Here is a 17,264-nt window from a genome sequence, read left to right as displayed (position 1 = left end):
TATTTGGATATATACAGTAATATATATCTATCTCTACCTTTTGTGGCCCCCCGACGCATCCCCGAGCGCCGTTCAGGACTAAGGATGAGCTCGGGCGTGTTATTTGGATATACCGTATTTATCAGCCTATAACACGCACCTTCATTTTAAGAGGGAAGTTTCAGGGGAAAATTTTTTTTTTAAATAAAGAACTGTGAAGCAAAATAATTCTCAGTGCCCATCTGCAGCCTCGCCAGCGCCATGAGTGCAGCCTCGCCATTGCCATGAGTGCAGCCTCGCCATTGCCATGAGTGCAGCCTCGCCAGCGCCATGAGTGCAGCCTCGCCAGCGCCATGAGTGCAGCCTCGCCAGCGCCATGAGTGCAGCCTCGCCAGCGCCATGAGTGTGTGCAGCCTCGCCAGCGCCATGAGTGTGTGCAGCCTCGCCATTGCCATGAGTGCAGCCTCGCCATTGCCATGAGTGCAGCCTCGCCAGCGCCATGAGTGCAGCCTCGCCAGCGCCATGAGTGCAGCCTCGCCAGCGCCATGAGTGCAGCCTCGCCAGCGCCATGAGTGCAGCCTCGCCAGCGCCATGAGTGTGTGCAGCCTCGCCAGCGCCATGAGTGTGTGCAGCCTCGCCAGCGCCATGAGTGTGTGCAGCCTCGCCAGCGCCATGAGTGTGTGCAGCCTCGCCAGCGCCATGAGTGTGTGCAGCCTCGCCAGCGCCATGAGTGTGTGCAGCCTCGCCATTGCCATGAGTGCAGCCTCGCCATTGCCATGAGTGCAGCCTCGCCATTGCCATGAGTGCAGCCTCGCCATTGCCATGAGTGCAGCCTCGCCAGCGCCATGAGTGTGTACAGCCTCGCCATTGCCATGAGTGCAGCCTCGCCATTGCCATGAGTGCAGCCTTGCCATTGCCATGAGTGCAGCCTCGCCAGCGCCATGAGTGCAGCCTCGCCAGCGCCATGAGTGTGTACAGCCTCGCCATTGCCATGAGTGCAGCCTCGCCATTGCCATGAGTGCAGCCTCGCCATTGCCATGAGTGCAGCCTCGCCATTGCCATGGGTGCAGCCTCGCCATTGCCATGAGTGCAGCCTCGCCATTGCCATGAGTGCAGCCTCGCCAGCGCCATGAGTGTGTGCAGCCTCGCCAGCGCCATGAGTGTGTGCAGCCTCGCCATTGCCATGAGTGCAGCCTCGCCATTGCCATGAGTGCAGCCTCGCCATTGCCATGGGTGCAGCCTCGCCATTGCCATGGGTGCAGCCTCGCCATTGCCATGAGTGCAGCCTCGCCATTGCCATGGGTGCAGCCTCGCCATTGCCATGGGTGCAGCCTCGCCAGCGCCATGAGTGCAGCCTCGCCAGCGCCATGAGTGTGTACAGCCTCGCCATTGCCATGAGTGCAGCCTCGCCATTGCCATGAGTGCAGCCTCGCCAGCGCCATGAGTGTGTACAGCCTCGCCATTGCCATGAGTGCAGCCTCGCCATTGCCATGAGTGCAGCCTCGCCATTGCCATGAGTGCAGCCTCGCCAGCGCCATGAGTGTGTACAGCCTCGCCATTGCCATGAGTGCAGCCTCGCCATTGCCATGAGTGCAGCCTCGCCAGCGCCATGAGTGTGTACAGCCTCGCCATTGCCATGAGTGCAGCCTCGCCAGCGCCATGAGTGCAGCCTCGCCAGCGCCATGAGTGCAGCCTCGCCAGCGCCATGAGTGTGTACAGCCTCGCCATTGCCATGAGTGCAGCCTCGCCATTGCCATGAGTGCAGCCTCGCCAGCGCCATGAGTGTGTACAGCCTCGCCATCGCCATGAGTGCAGCCTCGCCATCGCCATGAGTGCAGCCTCGCCATCGCCATGAGTGCAGCCTCGCCAGCGCCATGAGTGCAGCCTCGCCAGCGCCATGAGTGCAGCCTCGCCAGCGCCATGAGTGCAGCCTCACCAGCGCCATGAGTGCAGCCTCGCCATTGCCAGGGTGCAGCCTCGCCATTGCCATGAGTGCAGCCTCGCCATTGCCATGAGTGCAGCCTCGCCATTGCCATGAGTGCAGCCTCGCCATTGCCATGAGTGCAGCCTCGCCATTGCCATGAGTGCAGTCATTAAAAAATAAAATAAAAATTAAGACCGAACATTTTTAGACACTTTTTTTCTTTGTTTCTGTTTATAAAATTTTGTAAGTATTTTTTCTCCTTCACTAATATGTGCTGATGAGGCTACACTGATTAACACAGATGAGACGACACAGAAGAGCAGAAGAGCACGGATAGGTGGCACTGATGGGCTGCACTTATGGGACCTGATAGGCCGTTCTGATGGGCGACACTGATGAGCAGGCACTGATGGACGCTGAAAGACGGCACTAACTGGCAACACTGCTGGGCACTGTTGGGGCTGCACTGATGAGCAAAATTGATCGCTGTTGATCGCCCCATTTACAACGACAATTTTTCAGAATTCGATCTAATTTAACTTAGTTCAACCGAATTCTGAACATTTTAATCCATTCGAATTCCATTTCTTCTATTCAAAATTCAAATTTTGAAAGATGGTTATATTCCTTCTAGTCACTTCTATTCTATTGTGTTTTTTTCTATTCTATTCTTTTATATATTTTTTTTATTTGCATATTCTATTCTATTTATTCGACATTTTGGGAGAATGGTTATATTTTTTATATTCTTTCTATTCTATGCATTTTCTATTCTATTGTAAAATTTGAATATAGGAAGATGGCTATATTTTTATATTCTTTCAATTCAATTTTTTTTTTTTTATTCTATGCTATTTCATTATTTTCTGTTCTATTCTTTTCTATTTTTTCATGGCATTTTTTTTATTCTATGCTTTTCTCTTTGAAATCAAATGCATTCTATTTGAAATTTTATTTTCAGAAGATGGTTTATATTCTTTCTATTTTATTTTATTCTATTCCGTTCCTTTATTTTCTATTCCATTTTGTTCTGTTTTACTCTATTCTTTTCTATTCTATATACTGTTTGCCAAGCCACATTTTCCAATTAATTGTCTCATTGAAACAGCAATTAAGAGGCATCCAAAACAGAGGGTGAGGTGCAGCGCTTTCGCAATACAGACATGGAAAATTATTTTCTAGCAATGGATGTTTGTACACATTATCTACACCAGGGCTCAAAATGTCAAGTCCTGAGCTACTAGCCAGGCCTCAAGGGTTACTCGCCACCAGTTGCTCCGCCCAACCCCTACCTTGCCCCGCCCCTAATCCCCCCCCCTTAAACTGGCCCCTAAACCCGCCGTCATAAATTATCTCATGAAATGACACTTGAATGTTTTATGCAGAGCTAAGTTAAAAAAAATTAATAACTTTATTCGTGCCCGCCAATGATGCAGCCTGTGCCCACCAATGATGCAGCCTGTGCCCACCATGTGGCCTGTGCCCCATGCAGTTTGTGCCCACCATGCAGCCTGTGCCCCATTCAGCCTGTATCCCATGAAGTTTGTGCCCACCATGCAGCCTATGACCCATGCAGCCTGTGTGCAATGCAGTCTGTGCCCATCATGCAGACTGTGTGCAATGCAGCCTGTGCCCACCATGCAGACTGTGTGCAATGCAGCCTGTGCCCACCATGCAGACTGTGCCCACCATGCAGACTGTGCCCACCATGCAGCCTGTGTCCCATGCAGCCTGTGTCCCATGCAGCCTGTGTCCCATGCAGCCTGTGTCCCATGCAGCCTGTGTCCCATGCAGCCTGTGTCCCACCATGCAGCCTGTGTCTCATGCAGCCTGTGTCTCATGCATTGTGCCCACCATGCAGCCTGTGTACAATGCAGCTTGTGTCCCATGGAGTTTGTGCCCACCATGCAGCCTGTGCCCCATTCAGCCTGTATCCCATGAAGTTTGTGCCCCCTATGCAGCCTGTGTGCAATGCAGCCTGTATCCCATGCAGCCTGTGCCCACCATGCAGCCTGTGTCCCATGAAGTTTGTGCCCACCATGTAGCCTACCTGTGGAGGGGAAGAGAGGAGAGCCGTTGGCTGGATGATTAGAGCCGGGAACATCACATCTTTCATTTCAATAGCTGTGTCTCCCCCCCCCCCCCCGCCGTGCACCGTCACATAAGCCCATCCCCTTGTCCGGGGAACTTTGATACATGTCACCCGACCTAGGATTGGACGGGTGAATTTTTCTATCATAGTCCCGGAAAAAGAGGAGGAGCTTATGTAACGGCACACAGCTATTGAAACGAAAGCTGTGATGTTCCCTGCTCTGATCATCCAACCGGCGGCTCTCCTCTCTTCCTCTCTGCGATCGGCGGTGCTGAATTTAGGTTTGTAATGAAATGAATCATACATGTCTAATGAGTAGGCGAGGAACCATTCATGGTCAGTTAGTCGTATACCCCGAACAGTCAGGAGCGTACCTCGTTCTGCATTTCAATATTAGTCCCTATTTGCCACAGTTGTTTTATTATCTCAGTCCTTGTTCTCTGGGGACTTGCACTTATGGCCTGGGCCACATGATGTCTCCCATTTCATCTGACAGCAGCTGGCTCCCATATATTAGGATGGCACGTTTTGTGTTCTATTGTGTTCATCGTACAGCCTTTTTCATGGTGTCTTGGGTCATGCTTATAAGCCTTTCTGCACAGAACCAGAATATAATAATTATAAATATTGTTATTATTATTCAGTATTTATATAGTAGCAGTTTGCACAGCACTTTACAAGGGAGACAGTACAGGTACAATGCAATACAAGAAGGTTAAGAGGACCTCTCTCATAAGAGTTCATTACAATCTGATATGGAGGGGCAAGTGGTACAGAAAGTAAGAACTGTGAGGGACGAGCTGATGTAAGAATTCAAATTCAGTTGTTAGGTGGAGGCAGGACGGGCTTCCCTGAAGAGGTGAGTTTTCAGGGATCGCCTAAAGGAGGACGGAGTAGGAGATAGCCGGACGGATTGAGGTAGAGAGTTCCAGAGGGTGGGAGAGGCTCTGGAGAAGTCCTGGAGGTGAGCATGAGAGGAGAAGACAAGTGAACTTGAGAGCAGGAGGTCTTTGGAGGAGAGGAAGGTTTGGATGATATTTGGAGACCAGATTGGCGGTGTAGCAAGTGGCAGAGTTGTGAATGGCTTTGTATGTTGTTGTTAGTATTTTAAATTTAGTTATTGGGCAAATGGAAGTCAGTGGAGGGATTGGCAGAGAGGGGAGGAGGATACTGAATGGAGACCTGTAGAGGGATTGACAGAGAGAGAGGTGGGGGACACTGAGCGGAGGTCAGTGAAAGTATTGGCAGAGCTGGGTGGAGGACACTGAATGGAGGTCAGTGGAGGGATTGGCAGAGATGGGTGAACACTGAATGGAGGTCAGTGGAGGGATTGGCAGAGATGGGTGAACACTGAATGGAGGTCAGTGGAGGGATTGGCAGAGATGGGTGAACACTGAATGGAGGTCAGTGGAGGGATTGGCAGAGATGGGTGAACACTGAATGGAGGTCAGTGGAGGGATTGGCAGAGATGGGTGGAGGACACTGAATGGAGGTCAGTGGAGGACGACACTGAATGGAGGTCAGTGGAAGTATTGGCAGAGCTGGGTGGAGGACAATGAATGGAGGTCAGTGGAGGGATTGGCAGAGAGGGGCGGAGGACACTGAATGGAGGTCAGTGGAGGGATTGGCAGAGATGGGTGGAGGACACTGAATGGAGGTCAGTGAAGGGATTGGCAGAGAGGGGAGGAGGACACTGAATGGAGGTCAGTGGAGGGATTGGCAGAGATGGGTGGAGGACACTGGGTGAAGGACACTGAATGGAGACCAGTGGAGGGATTGGCAGAGATGGGTGGAGGACACTGAATGGAGGTCAGTGGAGGGATTGGCAGAGAGGGGAGCAGGACACTGAATGGAGACCAGTGGAGGGATTGGCAGAGATGGGTGGAGGACACTGAATGGAGGCCAGTGGAGGGATTGGCAGAGATGGGTGGAGGACACTGAATGGAGGCCAGTGGAGGGATTGGCAGAGATGGGTGGGGGACACTGAATGGAGGCCAGTGGAGGGATTGGCAGAGATGGGTGGAGGACATTGAATGGAGGCCAGTGGAGGGATTGGCAGAAATGGGTGGGGGACACTGAATGGAGGCCAGTGGAGGGATTGGCAGAGATGGGTGGAGGACACTGAATGGAGGCCAGTGGAGGGATTGGCAGAGATGGGTGGGGGACACTGAATGGAGACCAGTGGAGGGATTGGCAGAGATGGGTGGAGGACACTGAATGGAGGCCAGTGGAGGGATTGGCAGAGATGGGTGGGGGACACTGAATGGAGACCAGTGGAGGGATTGGCAGAGATGGGTGGAGGACACTGAATGGAGGCCAGTGGAGGGATTGGCAGAGATGGGTGGGGGACACTGAATGGAGGCCAGTGGAGGGATTGGCAGAAATGGGTGGGGGACACTGAATGGAGGCCAGTGGAGGGATTGGCAGAGATGGGTGGAGGACACTGAATGGAGGCCAGTGGAGGGATTGGCAGAGATGGGTGGGGGACACTGAATGGAGACCAGTGGAGGGATTGGCAGAGATGGGTGGAGGACACTGAATGGAGGCCAGTGGAGGGATTGGCAGAGATGGGTGGGGGACACTGAATGGAGACCAGTGGAGGGATTGGCAGAGATGGGTGGAGGACACTGAATGGAGGCCAGTGGAGGGATTGGCAGAGATGGGTGGGGGACACTGAATGGAGGCCAGTGGAGGGATTGGCAGAGATGGGTGGAGGACACTGAATGGAGGCCAGTGGAGGGATTGGCAGAGATGGGTGGGGGACAAATCAGTTGCAGCAGCATTCATGATGGACTAAAGAAGATAGCATGTGTAGAGTTCAGCCTATGAGAAGGGAGTTGCAATGGTCAAGACGAGAGATGTAGCAAATAGAACCAAAACCTGACTGCATGGCCCATAAAGCAGAATTAAATTGGGGTAGTGGCGGGCCAGCATTTGCTCTAATGTGCCAGGATGCAAAGCATACTGGCACATTATAACCCACTTACCTTTTGGAGCTGCTCTCCTTCAGCGATGGTAGGTCTGGACTCCCTTTAATCACATTTACACTGGAGACGCGTATACATCCATCATTGGGCATCACTAATTCTAGGCACAATTGCACACATTTATGGAATTTGCAGACATATGATCCATTGTATTGTCAAACAATTATATTGACCAGGTGCTAATGACCAACAAGACAATTTGTAGGATAAAATACAATCATTAAATCAAACCAGCTGTTCAGGAGGGATAAAACTAGGTGATAAAAAGCCATATTCTACTAACACATTGAGGTTCAGTGAACTTCTCACACACCATGGCACAGCATCAAGAAGGTCCCTCAGAAATTTCAAGCCATACATGTGTTCCTGAATGGACTGTCCAAGCCCTTTTGCAGGAGCACAAAGCATCAGGCAAAGCTGAAGACCAAAAACGCAGTGATCAGCCATGGAACCCTGCAGGCACATCATGTTGACCTCCCTTCACAATTGGAAGAGGTCCAGTGGCAACATCAGCTCAGACCTGGCAGAAATCGATAGGACTCTGGTACACCCATCTACAGTCCAGAGAGGTTTAGTCAGGCGTCTTCCTGGACAGTCATACCTCCGATGTGGAAACAAATCCAGGAGACTCTTCTAAGCACAAAAACCCCAAAACCGGTGTGCAGAAAAATGTCAGTCGGCGTTCTGGAATGCCAAGTCTAAGTTTGAAATATTTTGCTGTAACAGAAGGCAGTTTGTCATGCGCCCACCCTAAACCCAGAAGCAAGCAGTGGCATACCAGTAAGTCACTTTGCCTGCATAAGCTGCCCGTAAGCAGTACATTGCAGATAGGCGGTCCACAAGTGGATATACAGTGCCTTGCGAAAGTATTCGGCCCCCTTGAACTTTTCAACCTTTTGCCACATTTCAGGCTTCAAACATAAAGATATAAAATTTTTATTTTTTGTGAAGAATCACCAACAAGTGGGACACAATTGTGAAGTGGAACGAAATTTATTGGATTTTTTGAAACTTTTTTAACTAATAAAAAAATGAAAAGTGGGGCGTGCAAAATTATTCGGCCCCCTTGCGTTAATACTTTGTAGAGCCACCTTTTGCTGCGATTACAGCTGCAAGTCGCTTGGGGTATGTCTCTATCAGTTTTGCACATCGAGAGACTGAAATTCTTGCCCGTTCTTCCTTGCAAAACAGCTGGAGCTCAGTGAGGTTGGATGGAGAGCGTTTGTGAACAGCAGTTTTCAGCTCTTTCCACAGAATCTCGATTGGATTCAGGTCTGGACTTTGACTTGGCCATTCTAACACCTGGATAAGTTTATTTGTGAACCATTCCTTTGTAGATTTTGCTGTATGTTTGGGATCATTGTCTTGTTGGAAGATAAATCTCCGTCCCAGTTTCAGATCTTTTTCAGACTCCAACAGGTTTTCATCCAGAATGGTCCTGTATTTGGCTGCATCCATCTTCCCCTCAATTTTAACCATCTTCCCTGTCCCTGCTGAAGAAAAGCAGGCCCAAACCATGATGCTGCCACCACCATGTGTGACAGTGGGGATGGTGTGTTGAGGGTGATGAGCTGTGTTGCTTTTACGCCAAACATATCGTTTTGCATTGTGGGCAAAAAGTTGGATTTTGGTTTCATCTGACCAGAGCACCTTCTTCCACATGTTTGGTGTGTCTCCCAGGTGGCTTGTGGCAAACTTTAGACGAGACTTTTTATGGATATCTTTGAGAAATGGCTTTCTTCTTGCCACTCTTCCATAAAGGCCAGATTTGTGCAGTGTACGACTGATTGTTGTCCTATGGACAGACTCTTCCACCTCAGCTGTAGTTCTCTGCAGTTCATCCAGAGTGATCATGGGCCTCTTGGCTGCATCTCTGATCAGTCTTCTCCTTGTCTGAGCTGAAAGTTTAGAGGGACGGCCAGGTCTTGGTAGATTTGCAGTGGTCTGATACTCCTTCCATTTCAAAATGATCGCTTGCACAGTGCTCCTTGGGATGTTTAAAGCTTGGGAAATTTTTTTTGTATCCAAATCCGGCTTTAAACTTCTCCACAACAGTATTACGGACCTGCCTGGTGTGTTCCTTGGTCTTCATGATGCTCTCTGCACTTTCAACAGAACCCTGAGACTATCACAGAGCAGGTGCATTTATACAGAGACTTGATTACACACAGGTGGATTCTATTTATCACCATCAGTCATTTAGGACAACATTGGATCATTCAGAGATCCTCGCTGAACTTCTGGAGTGAGTTTGCTGCACTGAAAGTAAAGGGGCCGAATCATTTTGCACGCACCACTTTTCAGTTTTTTATTTGCTAAAAAAGTTGAAAATATCCAATAGATTTCATTCCACTTCACAATTGTGTCCCACTTGTTGGTGATTCTTCACAAAAATTACAATTTTATATCTTTATGTTTGAAGCCTGAAATGTGGCAAAAGGTTGAAAAGTTCAAGGGGGCCGAATACTTCCGCAAGGCACTGTATACAGAGGTGACTGCAGCACCAATGACATTGCTGGTGTTCCTCTATTCATGTTACATATTTCGAAAGCTCTTGGTTGCACGCCACAGCCTTTAGCAAGTGCTAATGAGTAAGCAAGTTTCAATTACATACCAGTTAAGTCATAGGACACGTTTTCACATGCTTGTAGGCGTCAATGAGAGGGTGCAATGTTCTGATTTGTAATTTTATTCCTTTATTTCTTTAAAGTGAAATTTTTCCTAAAATGAAGTTTGCAAAGCTGCAACAGGAATGGTAACTGTTTGGTACCTGTGCATACTATTGAGTCTCTTTTTGGAGTAGCTCAGGAACATCCTATCCTGCCACACTATTATTTTCCTTTTGTATCTTTTATACTATCGGTTCTTAAATTTCATCCTAAGGAGCCAAGAGTGAATCAAGGCAGCAGAGAGTAGGGGGTGTAATACCAGTGCAAGGGGTTAATATTGCAGACACTGGCACCAATGCAAGGGATCATTATTGTAGACACTGGCACCAATGCAGCGGTTTACCATTTCAGACACTGGCGCCAACGCAGGGAGTTAATATTGCAGACACTGGCACCAATGCAAGGATTATTATTGTGGACACTGGCACCAATGCAGCAGTTTACTATTTCAGACACTGGCACCAATGCAGGGGGTTATTGTGGACACTGGCACCAATGCAGGTTTTTTTTTTTATTATTGCGGACACTGGCACCATTGCAGGGGGTTATAATTGTGGACACTGGAACTAAAACAAGGGAGAGTTATTATTATTGTGGACACTGGTATCAGTGCAGGGGGTTATTATTGAAGACACTGGCACCAATGCAGGGGGTTATTATTGCAGACACTGGTATCAATGCAGAGGTTTCATTTTGCAGACACTGGCACCATCGCAGGGGGTTATTGTGGACACTGGCACCAATGTGTTTTTTTTATTATTGCAGATGCTGGCACCAATGCAGAGGGTTATAATTGTGGATACTGGAACTAAAGCAAGAGGGAGTTATTATTAATGGGGACACTGGTATCAATGCAGGGGGTTATTAATGTGGACACAGGTACCAATGCAGGGGGTTATTAATGTGGACACAGGTACCAATGCAGGGGGTTATTAATGTGGACACTGGTACCAATGCACGGGGTTATTAATGTGGACACTGGTACCAATGCAGGGGGTTATTAATGTGGATACTGGTACCAATGCAGGGGGTTAGTAATGTGGACACTGGTACCAATGCAGGAGGTTATTAATGTGGACACTGGTACCAATGCAGGGGGTTATTATTGCAGACACTGGCACCAATGCAGGGGGTTATAATTATTATTGCAGACACTGGCACCAATGCATTTGGTGGTTGTTGCAGACATGGGCGCCAATGCAGGCAATTTTTATTGTGGCATCTAGCAACAGGTCTGAAAGGTGGGGGTGTAATTTGGCAACTTTGATCATTAGATGACCCTGTTCCGGTATTGTTGCACATGTGTGAACTGAATTTCTTATGCCGCGTACACATCCGCTTTTCCCGACGGAATAAACTCTTATGCCCCGTACACACGGTCGGACTTTCCGACGACAAAATCCATCTGATTTTTTCCGATGGATTTTGGCCCAAACTTGTCTAGCATACACACGGTCGCACAAAGTTGACGGAAAATCCAATCGTTCTGAAAGCGGTGACGTAGAACACGTACGGTGGGACTATAAAGAGGCCAGTAGCCAATAGCTTTCGTCTCATAATTTTATTCTGCACGTGCGTGGCACTTTGTCCGTCTGAATTGTCGACACGCGATCGAAATTTAAACGATCGGATTTTGTTTTCGGAAAATTTTAGATCCAGCTCTCAAACTTTGTGTGTCGGAAATTCCGACGGAAAAAGATCGTTGGAGCCCACACACGATCAGATTTTTTCCGAAAATACGATCCGTCGGAAAGTCCGACCGTGTGTACGGGGCATAAAGGTTTTTCCGACGGAATTCCGCTGAAACTCTCTTGCGTACACATGATCACACCAAAGTCCGATCGTCAAGAACGCGGTGACGTACAACACGTACGACGGGACTAGAAAAAGGAAGTTCAATAGCCAGTAGCCAATAGTTTCTGTCTCTCGTACTTGCTTCAGAGCATGCTTTGTTTTTGGTCTGTCGGAACAGCATACGGACGAGCAGTTTTCCCGATAGAAATTGGTTCCGTCGGAAATATTTAAAACATGTTCTATTTCTAGGTCCATCAGAATTTTCCAAAAAAAAAAGTCAGATGAGGCATACACAGGATCGGAATATCCGATGAATAGCTTCCATAAGACTTTTTCTGTCGGACATTCCGCTCGTGTGTACGCGGCATTAGAATATTTGGCTTTGTGACTAACAATAAAAGAAACCTCATACATTCGTAGTGCTGGAAATGTATTTATCAGCCTGGGGAAGAAAAGGTATTTGCATTTCCTCCCCATCATGTACATGTATATTGGCTTTGCTTCAGTAGCCGTCCCGGACACACTACAGAAAGACTGATGTATATTTGTTGTTCTTTTAATATCGTCATGAATTTTAAAGATAACTAGAAATGTTATTGTGTTTAGAGCTTTTTAGCTGCCTAAAATATACCCTACAAACCATTTTTATTTCAGTATATTCAATTGGGAGAGTTAGAAATAACATTGATATAACATCTCCTGTACCATGCCTGCGGTCCCCAACCATCTCTTGCACCATGCCTTTAGTCCCCAACCATCTCCTGTACCGTGCCTTTAGTCCCCAACCATCTCCTGTACCGTGCCTTTAGTCCCCAACCATCTCCTGTACCATGCCTTTAGTCCCCAACCATCTCCTGTACCATGCCTTTAGTCCCCAACCATCTCCTGTACCGTGCCGTTAGTCCCCAACCATCTCCTGTACCATGCCTTTAGTCCCCAACCATCTCCTGTACCATGCCTTTAGTCCCCAACCATCTCCTGTACCATGCCTTTAGCCCCCAACCATCTCCTGTACCATGCCTTTAGCCCCCAACCATCTCCTGTACCATGCCTTTAGTCCCCCAACCATCTCCTGTACCATACCTTTAGTCCCCCAACCATCTCCTGTACCATGCCTTTTGTCCCCAACCATCTCCTGTACCATGCCTTTAGTCCCCAACCATCTCCTGTACCGTGCCTTTAGTCCCCAACCATCTCCTGTACCATGCCTTTAGTCCCCAACCATCTCCTGTACCATGCCTTTAGTCCCCAACCATCTCCTGTACCATGCCTTTAGTCCCCAACCATCTCCTGTACCGTGCCTTTAGTCCTCAACCATCGTCTGTGTCATGCCTACAATCCCTAACCATCATGTGTAACATATCCACAGTCCCCAACCGTCTCCTGTACCTGGTCTACAGTCCCCAACCTTCTCCTGTACCTGGTCTACAGCCCCCCACCATCTCTTGTACCTGGTCTACAGCCCCCCACCATCTCCTGTACCTGGTCTACAGCCCCCAACCGTCTCCTGTACCTGGTCTACAGCCCCCAACCGTCTCCTGTACCTGGTCTACAGCCCCCAACCGTCTCCTGTACCTGGTCTACAGCCCCCAACCGTCTCCTGTACCTGGTCTACAGCCCCCAACCGTCTCCTGTACCTGGTCTACAGTCCCCAACCGTCTCCTGTACCTGGTCTACAGTCCCCAACCGTCTCCTGTACCTGGTCTACAGTCCCCAACCGTCTCCTGTACCTGGTCTACAGTCCCCAACCGTCTCCTGTACCTGGTCTACAGCCCCCCACCGTCTCCTGTACCTGGTCTACAGCCCCCCACCGTCTCCTGTACCTGGTCTACAGCCCCCCACCATCTCCTGTACCTGGTCTACAGCCCCCCACCATCTCCTGTACCTGGTCTACAGTCCCCCACCATCTCCTGTACCTGGTCTACAGTCCCCCACCATCTCCTGTACCTGGTCTACAGTCCCCCACCATCTCCTGTACCTGGTCTACAGTCCCCCACCATCTCCTGTACCTGGTCTACAGCCCCCCACCATCTCCTGTACCTGGTCTACAGTCCCCAACCATCTCCTGTACCTGGTCTACAGTCCCCAACCATCTCCTGTACCTGGTCTACGTTCCCCACCATCCCCTGTAAAATGTCTACAGCCTCTGACCGAATATTTCCAAAAATGTCTAATGTTTTTTTCATCAACGTGTCTGAACAATTATGTGGTAATAAAATCTCATAATATTGATTATTCATGTTAATAATTATTTGTTCTTTAATGTTTTCATCAGATTGAGAAGCAGCTGTTTGAGGAGACAGTGAAGATTCTGAATATGTACTATATAGAGGCTGAGAAGATTGGCGGTAGCTCTTATCTAGAGGGATGTCTAGCTTGTGCTACTGCTTATTTCATCTTCCTCTGCATGGAGACACACTATGAGAAGGTAAATTGGATTATGTTTTTATTTTTTGGGAGAGAGACCCTGTCATTTCGCCCGCTTGGGACAAAGTAACAGAGTCTATTGAAAGAACAAATCCCCCACCTACCATTCCATTCTTTTCTTAGAGACAGGAGTTCAACCCCTTTGTTAGCTCCATGTTGGACCTGAGACAGGATTAAAGGGGTTGTAAAGGCACAAGGTGTTTTTTTTTATGCATTAAGATAAAAAGCCTTTTGTGTGCAGCAGCCGCCCCAAGACCCCCTAATACCTGAGCCCCATCCCTGCCCAGCGATGTCCACGAGTTCCTTGGCCGTCCGAGACTCTCTCTCTTTATTGGCTGAGAAGCCGCAGCAGCACCATTGGCTCACATGGCTGTCAATCAAAGTCAGTTAGCCAACCAGGAGACAGAGGGGAGCAGGGGCGAATGGCAGCACCGTGTATGAATGGACACACAGAGGTGCAGCTCAGGTACCCCCATAGCAAGCTGCTTACTGTGGGGGAATTCGAACAGAGGGGAGGGGCCAAGAGCAGCGAAGAGGACCTAAGAAGGGGAGGATCCAGACTGCTCTGTGCAAAACCAACTGCACAGAGCAGGTAAGTATAACATTACCGGAATCTGGAAGCGGGGGCCCTCAGATCCCGCCCCCACCCCCCCCCCATGTGAATGCGTATCAGGTACATTGTACCCCTAGCCATTCACCAAAAAAAGGCGGGGCCGGACAGCAGCACTGTGTCTGAATGGACACATGGAGCTACATCTCAGGTGCCCCCATAGCAAGCTGCTTACTGTTGGGCATTCGACGAGGGGGGGCAAGAGCAGCGAAGAGGCACCTGGTAAGGGATGGATCCGGACTGCTCTGTGCCAAACCAACTACTCAGAGGAGGTAAGTATAACATGTGTGTTATATAAAAAAAAAAAGAGACCTTACAATCACTTCAATATCTCCCTCCCTTCCTCATCTACATGACATCCAGGAATGGGGGTCACATGCTCCCCTTTATTTAGAAGCATTGTGTATTAGCGACGTGAATTTTTGGATAGAATAGAGAAGAGTTAACACTCCTGTCCAGCTTTAGTTGCTTAGATAAGCCCAAAAGAGCACAAAACAATTGTCTCAAATGTGAAATATCTATAATTGGTATCACAAAAATGAAAGGCAGCCAACATGTTTTTAAGGGGTACCCCCCCTTCATCAGGACTTAAACAATGTAACAAAAGTATCTGCAGGACTCCTGGATAGAAATATCAGATCAGAGAAGTCCACCTAATGCTGCTTCTTGTGGTGGGGTGGCAACGATGCTGCTCTGCTCCCAAGTTCAAAGCGGTGTTGTCACCCCATGTAGGCTGTGCCAGCTTCTACTACAGGGGGAGGAGAAGATGTTGTAGGGGTGGCTTTCAGCATTGTCATTGTTTGTAACTTGTCAATCAGCAGCTGACCACACTTCATCCCACCCAACTTCAGGCTTGGTAGAGAAGATTGTTGGGGACTGCAGCAGTGTTGCCATCCTACCAGATTTAAATTTACTGACACAACACCTAAAATTTACTGGCACAGCCAAGTTTTTACTGGCATGTCCAAAAGTTACAAAATTACAGTTTTAGGTGCAAATATCAGTATTTAGGCTACAAAAAAGTACAATATGCATTCAGCAATGTGATAGAAGGTATATATTAAGGCAAAAACATATTTCTTTTATTTCCGATATATGACATGCTCAGTCACCGCCTCGGCCAGACCCCCCCCCCAGTGCCACCCAAACGCACTGTGGCAGGCACACAGATGGTCTCGACCAGCTCCAGGCCAGAACTGCGTATGCGCAGTTCTGAGCTGAGTGTCACAGCCATATTTTTTTACTAGCAACCTTTTCCTATCACTGGCATTTACTGGCAGTAGAAAAGTGCCTGTTTTGTACTGGCTGTCAGTAAAAATACTGATGATTGGCAACACTGGACTGCAGGCAAGTATAAGAGGTCAGTGGGGGGGGGGGGGGGGGTGGAACTGCAGGCATGGTGCAGGAAATCATTGGGGAGACAGACATAGTGCAGGAGATGGTTAAAGACTGCAGGCATAGGTATAGGAGATGTTTGGGGACTATAGGCATGGTATAGGAGATGGTTGGGGACTGTAGGCATGATATAGGAGATGGTTGGGGACTGTAGGCATGGTAAAGGTCCTGGTATACAGGAGAGGGTTGTAAACTGCAGAAAAGGTACTAAAGGTGGTTTGGGATTGTAGGCATAGTGCAGGAGATGAATGGGGATGGTGGGCAAGGTTTAAGAGATGGTTGAAACTGCAAAAAAGGCACTAAAGGTGTTGTGGACTGTAGACAGGGTACATGAGATGGTTGGAGCCTGCAGCATGGTACAGGAGATGTCCTTTATCATGCCTGCAGGCTCCAACCATCTCATGTATCATGCCTGCAGGCTCCAACCATCTCATGTACCATGTCTACAATCCAAAACCACCTTTAGTGCCTTTTCTGCAGTTTCATCCATCTCTTAAACCGTGCCCACCATCCCAAATCATCTCCTGCACTATGCCTACAGTCCCCAACCACCTTTAGTACCTTTTCTGCAGTTTACAACCATCTCCTATATACCAGGACCTTTACCATGCCTACAGTGGTATAGAAGATGGTTGGAGCCTGAAGGCATGATACAGGAGATGGTTGGGGACTGCATAAAAGGTACTGAATGTGGTTGGGGGCTGTAAACAGGGTAAATGAGATGGTTGGAGTCGGCAGGCATGGTACAGGAGATGGTTGGAGTCGGCAGGCAAGGTACAGGAGATGGTTGGAGCCGGCAGGCATGGTACAGGGGATGGTTGGAGTCGGCAGGCATGGTACAGGAGATGGTTGGAGTCGGCAGGCATGGTACAGGAGATGGTTGGAGCCGGCAGGCATGGTACAGGAGATGGTTGGAGCCGGCAGGCATGTTACAGGAGATGGTTGGAGCCGGCAGGCATGTTACAGGAGATGGTTGGAGCCTGCAGGCATGTTACAGGAGATGGTTGGAGCCTGCAGGCATGTTACAAGAGATTGCTGGGGACTGCAGGCATGGTACAGGAGATGGCTGGGGACTGCAGGCATGTTACAAGAGATTGCTGGGGACTGCAGGCATGGTACAGGAGATGGCTGGGGACTGCAGGCATGGTACAGGAGATGGCTGGGGACTGCAGGCATGGTACAGGAGATGGCTGGGGACTGCAGGCATGGCACAGGAGATGGCTGGGGACTGCAGGCATGGCACAGGAGATGGCTGGGGACTGCAGGTATGGTACAGGAGATGGTGGGGGGATTGCAGGCATGGTACAGGAGATGGTGGGGGGATTGCAGGCATGGTACAGGAGATGGTGGGGGATTGCAGGCATGGTACAGGAGATGGTGGGGGGAT

At 49.0% G+C, this 17,264-nt stretch overlaps 1 protein-coding gene across 1 annotated transcript in view; it reads left to right on the top strand.

The window, feature by feature from the left end:
* Positions 1-17,264, top strand: part of GOLGA7B (golgin A7 family member B) — a 93,762-nt gene that overhangs the window by 50,178 nt on the left and 26,320 nt on the right. The window contains exon 3 of the mRNA XM_077455714.1: positions 13,721-13,873. Coding sequence (XP_077311840.1) covers positions 13,721-13,873 — 153 coding nt within the window. The remainder of the gene's footprint in view (positions 1-13,720; positions 13,874-17,264) is intronic.

Source organism: Lithobates pipiens, unplaced genomic scaffold, assembly GCF_037356315.1.
Source record: "Lithobates pipiens isolate NorthernLeopardFrog02 unplaced genomic scaffold, aLitPip1_a1.2 Scaffold_25, whole genome shotgun sequence".
Classification (NCBI taxonomy): domain Eukaryota; kingdom Metazoa; phylum Chordata; class Amphibia; order Anura; family Ranidae; genus Lithobates; species Lithobates pipiens.
The sequence above is the reverse complement of the archived record's forward strand: the minus strand, read 5'-3'. Positions and strand labels throughout refer to the sequence as shown.